Source organism: Emys orbicularis, chromosome 12 (assembly GCF_028017835.1).
Source record: "Emys orbicularis isolate rEmyOrb1 chromosome 12, rEmyOrb1.hap1, whole genome shotgun sequence".
NCBI classification, from domain to species: Eukaryota; Metazoa; Chordata; order Testudines; family Emydidae; genus Emys; species Emys orbicularis.
The window spans coordinates 1,101,472-1,114,837 of NC_088694.1; the positions used below are offsets into that span (position 1 = coordinate 1,101,472).

The window sequence follows — 13,366 nt, forward strand, 5'->3', positions numbered from 1 at the left end:
GGAGGCTCTGGAGGGAAAGGTGATGTGATGCTGCTCTCCCTGAGCGGCACCTCCTTGTGTCTGAGAGCGGTTCCCTGCGTGACGCGCCAGGCCAGTGCCCACGCTCGTCCCAGCATGGGCCTGGCCTCCTCGCCAAGCGCCTGAAGCTCAGGTCCATCCTGCTTCTCTCTGCCAAGTGGCAGCCACGTGAAAGTCTCCCTCAGCCTGTGTGAACTCCCCATGTGCGTGCTGGCGAACCGTGGCCAAGCCACAGCCCGGGGCCTCTGCTGCAGGATGCTGTGACAGTGTACCCCATAAGGCTTTATGGGGAGGGGGTGCTTATAAATGTATGTATGACATAACTGGAATATGTTTTGTGCTGCCTGTGCCAGGTAACATATCTCCGTAAAGGTTATGGTCTACTATATCTATTCATCCTGTTTGTACATATATATATCATTTTCTACTTAAGGTTAAGAATATGGGCTGTATGCTTGCTTGGTTTCTAAGTAAGCTTTGGGAGGCATATGGTCAGCTTTTTTAGGAAGGAATTCGCCAGGTTAAGTACCTAATCAGAAAACACTTGGGGAACAATGCATCTTGGAATGCTCCAATCCACATAAGAAGTCTTCCTGGAGACATGCAAGATACCATGTGGACAATGGCTTCTGCCTGTAAAGACTGAGTTATGCAGGGACATGTGACTTGTCCAGGTGACTCCAGAACTCCATCTTGGAGCTGGACTTTGCATAGGAGGGAGGAGGGGGGTCTCCTCCCACAAGAGAGAGTCTATTTAAGCCTGGGGGAGACCCCTTCATCTGGTCTTCAGCTGGCTAAAGAAGGAGCCTCTCCACCCCCCCAGGATACTTGAAAGAAACTGAAACAAAAGACAGGTTTCAGAGTAGCAGCCGTGTTAGTCTGTATCCGCAAAAATAACAGGAGTACTTGTGGCACCTTAGAGACTAACAAATTTATTAGAGCATAAGCTTTCGTGGGTTGTAGCCCACGAAAGCTTATGCTCTAATAAATTTGTTAGTCTCTAAGGTGCCACAAGTACTCCTGTTATTTTTATTGAAACAAAAGACAGAGACTACAGGGGTTGTGAGAGATTGCTGGACCCAGGCTAAAGGAAGATTAGCCTGTAAAAGGGAGCATTCTGGAACTGGTGAGGAACTTATCTGTATTTAGTTTGATTAGGCATAGATTTGCGCATTTTATTTTATTTTGCTTGTGACTTACTTTGTTCTGTCTGTTACTACTTGGAACTACTTAAATCCTACTGTCTGTATTTAATAAAATCACTTTTTATTTAGTAATTTACTCAGAGTATGTATTAATACCTGGGGGAGCAAACAACTGTGCATATCTCTCTATCAGTGTTATAGAGGGCGAACAATTTATGAGTTTACTCTGCATAAGCTTTATGCAGGGTAAAACGGATTTATCTGGGTTTAGACCCCATTGGGAGTTGGGCATCTGAGTGCTAAAGACAAGCACACTCCTGTGAGCTGGTTTTCAGGTAAACTTGCAGCTTTGGGACAAGTGATTCAGACCCTGAGTCTTTGTTAGAGCAGACTGAAGTGTCTGGCTCAGCAAGACAGGGTGCTGGAATCCTGAGCTGGCAGGGAAAACAGAAGCAGGGGTAGTCTTGGTACATTGGGTGGCAGCTCCCAAGGGGGTTTCTGTGATCCAACCCGTCACAGATGCAACTGTCTCCAATCTGCAGCATCACCAAAGGGCTCTCGCGCCTCTGCGCTTTGTTACCAATGGGACAAAACTACTCAAGACAGTTAAGTCCCAGGCAGACTGTGAAGAGCTACAAAGAGATCTCCCAAAACTGGGTGACTGGGCAACAAAATGGCAGATGAAATTCAATGTTGATAAATGCAAAGTAATGCACATTGGAAAACAGAATCCCAACTAGACGTATAAAACGATGGGGTCTAAATTAGCTGATATCACTCAAGAAAGAGATCTTGGAGTCATTGTGGATAGTTCTCTGAAAACATCCACTCAATGTGCCGCGGCAGTCAAAAAAGCGAACAGAATGTTGGGAATCATTAAGAAAGGGATAGATAATAAGACAGAAAATATTATATTGCCTCTATATAAATCCGTGGTACACCCACATCTTGAATACTGCGTGCAAATGTGGTCGCCCCATCTCAAAAAAGAGATATTGGCATTGGAAAAGGTCCAGAAAAGGGCAACAAAAATGATTAGGTGTATGGAACGGCTTCCATGTGAGGAGTGTGACAGACCCAGACCAGTGGGGTACAGGAGTCTGGTAGAGGGCAAATATACTGGTCACTGGATGAGTAGTTTTCTGTTCCCTGAGTGACCAGAGCAGGGGCTGCACTAGAGTAATCAGGAACCTGCTAGAACCAGTTAAGGCAGGCAGGCTAATTAGGACACCTGGGGCCAATTAAGAAGAAGCTGCTAGAATCAATTAAGGCAGGCTAATCAGGGCACCTGGGTTTTAAAAGGAGCTCACTTCAGTTTGTGGTGTGAGCATGAGGAGCTGGGAGTGAGAGGGTGTGCTGCTGGAGGACTGAGGAGCACAAGCGTTATCAGACACCAGGAGGAAGGTCCTGTGGTGAGAATAAGGAAGGTGTTGGGAGGAGGCCATGGGGAAGTAGCCCAGGGAGTTGTAGCTGTCATGCAGCTGTTACAGGAGGCACTATAGACAGCTGCAATCCACAGGGCCCTGGGCTGGAACCCGGAGTAGAGGGTGGGCCCGGGTTCCCCCAAACCTCCCAATTGACCTGGACTGTGGGTTCTCCCAGAGGGGAAGGTCTCTGGGCTGTTCCCCAACCCACATGGTGAATCTCTGAGGCAAGAAAATCCGCCAATAAGTGTAGGACCCACCAAGATAGAGGAGGAACTTCGTCACAGGAGAGATTAATAAGACTGGTTCAGCTTGGAAAAGAGATGACTAAGGGGGAGGATATGGTAGAGATCTATAAAATCATGACTGAGGTGGAGAAAGTAAATAAGGAAGTGTTATTTACTCCTCCTCATAACACAAGAACTAGGAGTCACCCAATGAAATGAATAGGCAGCAGGTTTAAAACCAACAAAAGGAAGTATGTCTTCACACAATGCACAGTTGACCAGTGGAACTCCTTGCCAGAGGGTTAAAAAAAGAACGAGATAAGTTCCTGGAGGATAGGTCCATCCATGGCTATTCGCCAGGATGGCCAGGGATGGTGTCCCTAGCCTCTGTTTGCCAGAAGCTGGGAATGGGGGACAGGGGATGGATCACTTGATGATTCCCTGTTCTGTTCCTTCCCTCTGGGGCACCTGGCATTGGCCACTGTCGGCAGACCGGATACTGGGCTGGATGGACCCTTGGTCTGACCCAGTACGGACGTTCTGCTGTTTTTATGGGTGAGTTGTCTCTGGCAGGGCTGGCTTCGCAGCACCCAGAGAGGAGGTGGCTGTGCTGGGTGGGGGTGGGGGGCACCCAATGCCCCTTGCAGCGTGAAGGGTGGCTGCTGGCACCGAGGGGCAGGGCTGGCCACAGGCTCAGGGGCAGCCCAGTGCTTCTTGTGACTCCTCGTGTTCCAGGCACAGTACAGCCTGTGAGGAGAGTCGCTCCGTACCGAGCCCAGCCACCCCCACGCTCAGATAGCAATGGCTGATTGAGCACAGGCCTCGTTAGTAATTAGCTCGTTTCATGTTCAAAGCTCCTTATGAGCACTAACGAGGAGATGCGGCGCCATTGCACGGGGTTGGCACCTGCCACGGCCAGTGCACTGGGCAGTCACCCTGGCCTGGAATGTTCTCAGAGGGGAAGGGCCTTGCCCAAGGCCCTGTGTGAGGCAGAGCAGAGCGGGGAGTAGAAGCCAGGTGCTCCAGGGTGCCCAGCCCCCTGCTCCACGGGCAAGACAAGCCTGTTAAATTGGCTCCTGTCCCAGGCCCCTCCAAGCCAGCTGAGTGGTAGCGAGACGCAAACATCTTGCTAACCCTTCCCTGCACCGGAGCCGTTTGGTGTGAGCCGCGGCTGGCTCAGGGACCGGAGCTCGCCCCCTGCCCCGGACTCAGCACATGGCTCAGTTGGCTCTGGAGGGGCCACTTAGACTCTTGCTGGGCCTGGTGAGGGGACGTCTCCTGCAGGCTGATGGGGCTTCTGGGGCCCGGGGGATTTGCTCACCTGCTCTGTCATTGCCAGGACCCTGGGATCTGCTGCGTCTGGGCTGGTTCTTCAGACCAAGCACCGAGCCCTAGTTAGCAGCCCCATGGGCCGAACGAGAGGGAAGATGCTTCTCTGCCCGTGGGGGGCTCCTGGCAGCCCCTGGCCTGGCATTGGGACGGCTGTGGCAATGTCTGTAGCTGCTGAGCATTTGTGGAAGCCCCGTATTGCCTCTCGGGTGGGGCTGTGTCCAGAGGCAGAGAGCAGGCAGGAGGCTGCTGGCCGGGGTGTCCCTGGCTGGGGGAGGGGGAGTCCAACTGGCCGATGCAGGACACCAGCAAATGAGCCTGGACCCATCCCCGAAGAGAACCCTCTGGGCAAGTGCCCTGAGGCTGAGACCCCAGCACCCTGCGCTCGCCCGTCCAGTGCTGCAGGCCGGGTTTGCCCTCCATGCTCCCTCCCGTTACGGGTTTGCCGTTGGCGTTATTTTCCCCGGATGCATTAGCTGCATTTGTCCAGGTCCCACCCATGTTTCCTGCTTCTCTCCTCGTTGGGGCTGGCAGCTCCCCACGCTTAGCGTCAGCTGCCAGTTCACTTGCGTGCGGTCCCATCAGTATCCCAGCCAGCCTTGACTGCCATTCCGGGGCCCGGGGGAGGAGGCGCTGCTGCACGCTGCACGGTGGCGGGGTGGGTAGACAAGCGACTGCAGTCCCGTCATGCCCGGCTGGAGGAGTGAGCACGTTGGCACGGAATGGCTTGGTCTTTAGAACTGCCAGCTGCTTGCAGGGGTTTCTCTTTGTATGGGCACCCAGATACCCTGGTGCTGGGTGCCCGTAAGGGGGTATATGACTCTGTCCTGGTCTGGAAGAGCTCAGGTGCCCCTCTGTGGGTGTACTGGTGGGGCGGTTAGGCCTGGGTGCAGCATTTAAAATTGGAGGAAGCCCACGGGTGGGAGGAGGAAGGGGCATAGAGCCTGCCTGAGCTCTTGGGCGAGGGGAGGAGCGTGCCAACCCCTGGCGTGTGGGGCCAACCGAGGCTAGACAGCCGGGTGGTCTGCAACAGTGGAGGCCCCCTGCGATCAGGTGGTGATCAGCCGAAGGGCTGGTTGTTTCGGCGTCTCTGCTGGACTTGGGTAAATAACGTTGTGGCCCTGGACTGGCTGACCCCTGTGAAGTGGCCTGGCCAGAGGGCCAGGGACTCCAAGGCTGGATAGGCCAAAGGGCCGGGGGGGAATCTGAGACCGAGTTGCTGCATTGCTACCTCTGCCACAAGGGGGCGAGCTGGAGCGGCACCTTTGCTGCTGTGTCCTAGGACAAGGAGGAGGGTGGGAGACACCGTTGTTCTACAAGGGACTGGAGTCGGATTGACCCCTGGGTTAGCTGGGGGGGGGGGGGGGAAGCCCTGGGACTGGTCTCAGATCGGGGGCAGCCCTGGAGCACGTTTCTCTCAGAGTGAATTTTCTCCCTTTGAGAGCTGCGGGTCCAAACAGGAACGTCACCACAGGCCTGGCCTGGCTCAGCCCGGGGGTCTCATGACGGGGGTTCTGGGAGCCGTGAGAGGTGCGCGGGGCACCACCAAGGCTGCGAGCCGGGGATGATAAAGCAGAGGTGGGTTAATGCATCACACGTTTATTAAGAGAGAAAAGGGTCTCCGCAAAGCCCAGCGGCCTGAGCTGGGCAGAGAGGAACACACCCCAAGGCTGCAGCAACAGCCCTTGGCTCCCTGGCCAGGGGCCCCAAATTCAGGACACAAAGCAGTCCCTCAGCAGGGCACCCCCGAAGCAGCTAATGGAGGGCAGGGGGTGCTTGGGAGAGTAAGCTACCAGAAGGGAAGAGCGACTGGGGAATGGAGCATCCTCCCCAGGCCTCGTAGCAGATCCGTCGTGGAAGGACTCCTCAGCCCGGCCCCGGCCTCAGGCAGGTTGTGATGCCATGGCCGGCAGAGGGGTCCCAGGCCTGGGGAGGGAACGCAAGCCCTGGAGAGAAGGAGGGGACATGAGTTAGAGACGCGAATGAGCCTGAGTTGGATAGAATGGTCCCAGCCCCCACGCTGTGTTCTGCTCCGTCCCACGCCCATTGCTGCCGTATCCGCCCATCCCGCGGGTCTGAGTTAGGAGACGTGACCGTGTGTGGTCCGTGGTGTTCCCTTGGGGATTCGCTGCCTGGGCTCCCCAGAAACACAACCCCCAGGTTTTCTCCCAGCTTATAAACCAGACAATTGTTTTCCTTCTAAATCACATAGAACAGGCTAAGCTGTTTTGTCCCAGACACCGCACACCTGTCTGCCCTTTGAATCCAACTCTCTCTCTGTAGATTGTCTCTTGTTCTATTGTAAACCCTGCATTGCGAAAGGCGAATCTGCACTCAGACAGTGTCTGGAGTGCATCTGCCACATTTAGAAGAGGCTAATGGATGTTGCTTGTTTTCATGGTAGAGGCTGGCTGCACTCTAGAAGCCAGAGGCACTGGATCGCTCGCGAAGGAACCTGACCGATCTAATCACCGAACCAGGGTATGACTTTGAATTATTAAAAGAAATTGCTTAAAAAGGGGGAAATTTCAGTGAATAACGTGGGCTAATTCTGAACTACAGCCCCTGAAATGAATCAAACCTGCTGAGAAAAGGACTGAAGAGATCTGTTCTACACCAGAGCCATCTCGTGGGTACGGAGGGAAGCAGCAGAGAATTGGAGAGAGCTGAAATCTGATCACCCCGATGGCAAGTGGGCACCGGCCATCAGAGCGGGCCTGGCTTCCCCTCCCCCAACAAGCCCTGGAGTCAGGGTGCGTTAAGCCGAGGTCACCACTGGGCTCGAAGTAGCTGCAGAAACCCTAGTGGGCCCGACAGCTGCCTGGAGCAGCTGGGTGGGAAGGACTCTTCTCCCAGCCCCGGGGTAAGAGAATAAGAAGTGAGATTTAGATCGTGTTTCTCTTATAGTCTGTAACATTGGAACTGCGGGTTTCTTGCTAAAGCCTGGGCTACACTCAAAAGTCAGGTCGACCCAGCTCCGTGGTGCCGGGTGTGAAAACCCCACACCCCTGAGCAGCGTCGTTAAGTGACCTAACCCTGGTGCAGACAGCGCCAGGCCGCTGGGAGAATTCCTCCATCGACCTAGCTACGGCCTCCCGGGGCGGTGGATTCCCTGTGCCATGGGAGACCCCTCCCCTCGGTGGAGGTAGCGTCTGCGCTGCAGCGGCTCAGCTGTGCGGCTGGAGCATTTCACATGCAGACAAGCTGAGCTCCCAAGTGAGACCTGGGTCGATGTTAACTGATGCTGGATGCCTGCGCTCCAAGCAAACTGGCCTAAGAGGTTTGAACCACAGCTTTAAGCAACTGCTTTTGATATTCTAAACTTGCCCCTTTTGGACCCACTCGTTCCAATAGCAGGGACACACTCTGAAAAGTGCCTTAAAGACAAGTGCATCCTTAGTCCTTGGAGAAACACCGTCCGGGTGAGGCGTGTGTTAGATCCTAACGAACTGGCAGTCAAGTGTCAATGCAATAAGAAATCTTAGTGATTTGCATTGTTCTTTGGTGTACCTGTTGAGCCTCAGGCCTAGGCTCTGACAATTGCTTGCATGACTGTATTTGTGCTGGGCCCAGGCCCAGAACTTTGTGCCCACACATGATTGGTGAGCTGTCGATGGCAAACTGCTGCCAGTCTGGGCAAGCAACAGATTGTCGGGTGGTTCAGAATAACCCAGTGTCCTGGTGTGAGAAATCCTGCTCAAGTTAAACACTGAATTTCAGCTAGTGAGGTAACGCTCCCTGGAGCCTGTGCGAATTCTGCCCATCACACACATCCTATGGGCAAGCCCAGTTTGTTAGGTTTCAGCTTTAAAATCTAACCACCCCTCGGAAAACTCCCAAAGTGCCCCCCTTTCCTGCTTGTCAGTGGAGGTGCTGAGTGACGGGCTCGCTGCACCCTGGAGCTGCTTCTCATCTCTGATCTGTGCTGTTGCTGCTCATTAGAGACACTCTGAATTCCAGGCTCACCACGGGAGAGCACGAGCGGCAGCGAGCGCCTGCCAGCCTGGGGAACCCAGAGCTGGTGCAAGCTGAGCCCAGCTGGTCTCACTAGGAACACGCTACAGCCTGGAACTGCCCACTGATGGGCCCAGCCCGGAGAGAGGAATCCACCTCTGGCTTCAGCTAAGACACCGAGCCCTGGGCAAATTGGCAGGTCCTGCTTTCTCACTGAATGAGCCTGACTCCTCCCACTGTCCATTAGCCCTCAAGGTGGACTTGGGGGGGGGGGGGAGGGGTGTTCTGTGATTGGAACATCCCCAGTGTCCGAGCCTGGGGCAGGGCTCCGAGCGCAGCGATTCCCCTAATCTTACCTCAAATTACTGTTGTACAGACGTGGCCACACCCGTTGCTGCAGCACTTCTGTCCCCTGGGGCACTGCGCATCAGAACTGCACAATTCCACACAAATGCCGAAGCCACTTGGCCTTGGACAAACGCCGGATCTCCCTGCAGCACAGAACAATCTCCTGGCAGTCACACCCCTTATCTATTCTCTGGAGACACCAGCTCAACCCTACCAGCTCCAGTGAGAACGCAGGGTGGGTGTAAGCCAAGCTGTGAGCAGCCGGGCTAGGAATGAAGAGACACCCCCGTGGCCTGGCCCCGGCCTCGTGAGCTGGGAGCTTGCCATAGGGGAGAAGAAAGAAACCACCACATCCGGTCTGAGTAGCGACTCTGAGCCCGGGGGCTGGGGCAGCGGGATCATCCAGGGCTGGTTACGGGGGCTGGGGTCCTGCCCCTTCGCTGAGTGACCCCAACCCCTCCTCCCTGCTTGGTTAGGGGCACATCCCCCCCCAAGGTGCCGGGAGCGTCCGAGTCCAGGGCAGAGTCTGACGTGAACCTGGGTCTGACCTCACCTGTCGGTCGGGTTACTGCTTTCATGCAGACGTGGCCACACCCGTTGCTGCAGCACTTCTGTCTCCTGGGGCACTGCGCATCAGAACTGCACAATTCCACACAAATGCCGAAGCCACTTGGCCTTGGACAAACGCCGGATCTCCCTGCAGCACAGAACAATCTCCTGGCAGTCACATCCCTTATCTATTCTCTGGAGACACCAGCTCAACCCTACCAGCTCCAGTGAGAACGCAGGGTGGGTGTGAGCCAAGCTGTGAGCAGCCGGGCTAGGAATGAAGAGACACCCCGTGGCCTGGCCCCGGCCTCGTGAGCTGGGAGCTTGCCATAGAGGAGAAGAAAGAAACCACCACATCCGGTCTGAGTAGCGACTCTGAGCCCGGGGGCTGGGGCAGCGGGATCATCCAGGGCTGGTTACGGGGGCTGGGGTCCTGCCCCTTCGCTGAGTGACCCCAACCCCTCCTCCCTGCTTGGTTAGGGGCACATCCCCCCCAAGGTGCCGGGAGCGTCCGAGTCCAGGGCAGAGTCTGACGTGAACCTGGGTCTGACCTCACCTGTCGGTCGGGTTACTGCTTTCATGCAGACGTGGCCACACCCATTACTGCAGCACTTTCGTCCTGGAGGACAAGAATAGTCCCCCCGGCATCTCTCCACACAGGCCCCCGGGCCTTGGGGCCTGGGGCAGACTCCAGGTCGCACTGCAACGCAGAACAGGCACATGGCAGTCAAGTAGTATTGTCCTGAAGCTGCCCTGACTCTGTCCCCACCTGCACAGCTTCTGCCTAGGACAGGCCCCTGCCCACTGGCTTCCTGCTCCACACTTAGAGACCTGGTACCCAGAGCTTCTGCCCGCTGTGCGGACCCCGCTCGTCCCTTCACCCTGGCCGAGGGTCCCAGCCTGCTGCCGAGCCTGGAACAGGTGGGGAGAACTGCTGGGTTCTCTGGGCCAATCACCTGCATGCAGCCAGCAGAACTCACCTGGCAGCACCGAAGAGGTGGGGAGCCCGCTGGCTTTCAGGGAGAGGAGAGTCACAGAGCCCGGCCCTGAGCCCCTCTCTGCCCAGCTGCACTAGCAGGGCCAAGGCCAGGAGTACCAGCTGCTTACCCAGGGGAGGCTCCCGTCGTATCTATGAACACAGCAGGGCAGGAGGGGAAGCTGCCACTCTGCCCGGGCTGGGCTGGCAGGCGGCTCCTCTCTGCTGACCTGAGCTGCTCTCTCTACTCACCTTGAGCAGATGCAGGCGGCAGCTGGGCCCAGAGGGCCAGGAGGCCCAGGAGGAGGAAGATGGCCCCTGACTTCATGGTGCTGCCGGGAGCCGGGTCTGAGTGCCCAGCGCTAAGCCGGGCTGGGATTTAAACCCTGGCACAGGTCGGGCTGGGTGGGAAAGGGAGGGGCTGGCTCACAGTTGAACAACAGGGACCTAACTTCCTCCTGACTCCGTTTCACAACAGAACTTGTGCCATAGCCCCTGGGGCCTGTCCCTTCCCTCTGGGCAGGGCTGGGGTGTTGAGAAATCCCCTTGGAAGGTGGAGAGCCCAAAGCCGTTTGTGGGGAACTATTGCCTGCGCTGTGTGGGACAGGGCTCCCCCAGAGAGGGTGGCAGCTCCATTCACACGTGGAGCAGCCCGGCCCCGAGTGACGGGTGGAGAAAACGGCCCAGGAGCGGGGAGCAGAGCGTGCGTCAGGAGAGGAGGGTCTGGCATGTTCAGCATGTGTCTGTTCCCAGGAGTACGAGGACTCCAGCCCAGACTCCTGGGAACTCAGACCAGAGCCCCTCCCACCCCCCAAGTGTCCCAGCAGGAACATCCTGACTGATCCTCCACAGGATGCTCCTATGCATAGTTGGACTCGGTGCATGGGGGGGAGGGAACTCCAGCCAGGCCAATGCGGCCGTGCGTGGGAGGCAAATTCTGCGCCTGCCTGAGGCTTGCAGGGCTGGGCCTGCCGTGGGCTCACCACTGGCCTGGTGTTTGTTTGGGTCTTGCACAGGGACCCGGGGGGGATTTTATCAGGGCCAGGGTGTGGCTAATGCACAGGAGCCCCCAGCCGGGGGGTCCTTGGCAGGGCTGGTGCAAGGATATTTTGTGCCCTAGGCAAAACTTCCACCTTGTGCTCCCCCTTCCCCCGGAGCATCGCTCATTATAAACTTTCAAAAATGAATACTGCATAATATGGCATTGTTCATTAGAATTAATACACGTTATTGGACCCCATATCTACTCTGGCGACACACCATCAGAGGACCCAACCACATCAGCCACACCATCAAGGGCTTGTTCACCTGCACATCTACTAATGTGATATATGCAGGGCCGGCTTCAGGCACCAGCATACCAAGCAGGTGCTTGGGGCGGCAATCTGCAAGGGGCGGCAGTCCGTGTGTTTTTGCCGCCCCAAGCAGTGCGCCAAATTGCCGCCGCGGACAGCGGGGGCAGTCCGTGTGCTGTTAGGGCGGCACGCGCGTTTCCGCGGCGGCAATTCGGCGGCAGCTTCATTGCCACCGTCACGGAAATGCGCGTGCCGCCCTAATGGCACATGGACTGCCCCTGCCGTCCGTGGCGGCAATTCGGCGCGCTGCTTGGGGCAGCAAAAACAGTAGAGCCGGCCCTGGATATATGCCATCATGTGCCAGCAGTGCTCCTCTGCCATGTACATTGGCCAAACCGGACAGTCTCTATGTAAAAGAATAAATGGACACAAATCGGACATCAGGAATGATAACATTTAAAAGCCAGTAGGTGAACACTTCAATCTCCCTGGACATTCTATAACAGATTTAAAAGTCACTATTCTTGAACAAAAAAACTTCAGAAACAGACTTCAAAGAGAAACAGCAGAACTAAAATTCATTTGCAAATTTAACACCATTAATTTGGGCTTGAATAGGGACTGGGAGTGTCTGGCTCATTACAGAAGCAGCTTTGCCTCTCCTGGAATTGACACCTCCTCATTTATTATGGGGTGTGGACTACATCCACCCTGATCAAATTGGCCTTGTCAGCACTGGTTCTTCACTTGTGAGGTAACTCCCTTATCCTCATGTGTCAGTATAATAATGCCAGCATCTGTAACTTTCACTCCATGCATCTGAAGAAGTGGGGTTTTTTCACCCACGAAAGCTTATGCCCAAATAAATCTGTTAGTCTTTAAGGTGCCACTGGACTCTCTGTTGTTTTTATAAAATTAGAATGGCGGATACTCCGTCATACTGGGGGACTGGGTTTGGTGGGGAAGGGAAACAGACTGGGTTCGGTCACTGGGAGGATCGGGTTTGGCTGGGGAATGCAAGGGGAGCAGACTGGGTTTGGGTGTGGAGGGGGTGTCACGGAGTCCCCGGGTGATGCTCTGGAACTGCTCCCTACGAAGCCAGTCAGGACTCTGGTGAAGTCTCCTCTCTGTAAGCAGACCGTCTTCAGGGCAAGAAGCTCACACGGCTTCACCTTCCTGGGTCTGACCCTGGAGCATTCAGCATCCTCTGCCCCTCCATGCGCTTCCCACAGCGAGTCCGCCCAGGCGGGGTCCTGGGAAAGCCACAGGGTTCTGCATCCCAACTCAGTCAGACGTGACTCTTAGCCAGCCAGTAAAACAGAGATTTATTAGATGACAGGAACACGGTCTAAAACAGAGCTTGTAGGTACAGAGAACAGGACCCCTCAGCCGGGTCCATTTTGGGGGGCAGTAAGACAGACACCCACGTCTGCCCTCACTTCCCGGCCCCAGCCAGCTCCCAACTGAAACCCCCTCCAGCCCCTCCTTCTCTGGCCTTTGTCTCTTTCCCGGGCCAGGAGGTCACCTGATCTCTTTGTTCACCTTTAGCTATCCCCTTGCAGGGGGGGAAGGGCCCTGGCCATTTGTTGCCAGGAGACAGAGTGCTGGCCATTTATGCACAATGGCCCTTTGCTCTGCAACATCCTCATCCCCTAGAGACTTAAGAAATGCATAGGGGAAACTGAGGCACCCACCCAGTATTCAGAGGAAACATTAAGAACAGTCCCACTTTGTCAAGGGAGGGGGGAGAGGGCGCAATCTGGGTTTGGCCGGGGTGCGGCGGGCGGGGTAGGATTCAAAGAGCCGCAAGGTGAAATGGGCGCTCTCCTCTCCAGTCCCTGGCATGCAGCAGAGGCCAAGTGCAATTGCAACAGGGCAATGGGAGTGTGTCGCCTGCTTTGCCTTCACGAGTCCGTCCTGCACCCGGGCTGGGGAGTTGAGTGCTGGGCTCTCGCTCCGGCAGGGGGGCGTGGGGCAGGCAGGACTGTGAGGCAGAGAGTGCGCGGCCCTCACGCCAAAGCAGGGTCGGGAGGGTAGAAAACTGGGGCACAGGGAGGTGGGTTAAACAGGGCTGGTGCAACCCTAGGGCGCTACAATTTGG

The 13,366-nt window shown here is 55.9% G+C and overlaps 1 protein-coding gene across 1 annotated transcript; it reads right to left on the reverse strand.

Moving 5' to 3' along the window:
* Positions 1-5,727: 5,727 nt before the first annotated feature.
* WFDC3 (WAP four-disulfide core domain 3) lies at positions 5,728-10,352 on the reverse strand. The gene is made up of 5 exons (XM_065413905.1): positions 10,223-10,352; positions 9,551-9,694; positions 8,999-9,142; positions 8,454-8,588; positions 5,728-6,089 (listed from the first exon to the last, which is right to left on the reverse strand). The coding sequence occupies exons 1-4, from the start codon at positions 10,296-10,298 to the stop codon at positions 8,455-8,457; spliced, it is 498 nt and encodes a 165-aa protein (XP_065269977.1). The 5' UTR covers positions 10,299-10,352; the 3' UTR covers positions 5,728-6,089; position 8,454.
* Positions 10,353-13,366: the final 3,014 nt, after the last annotated feature.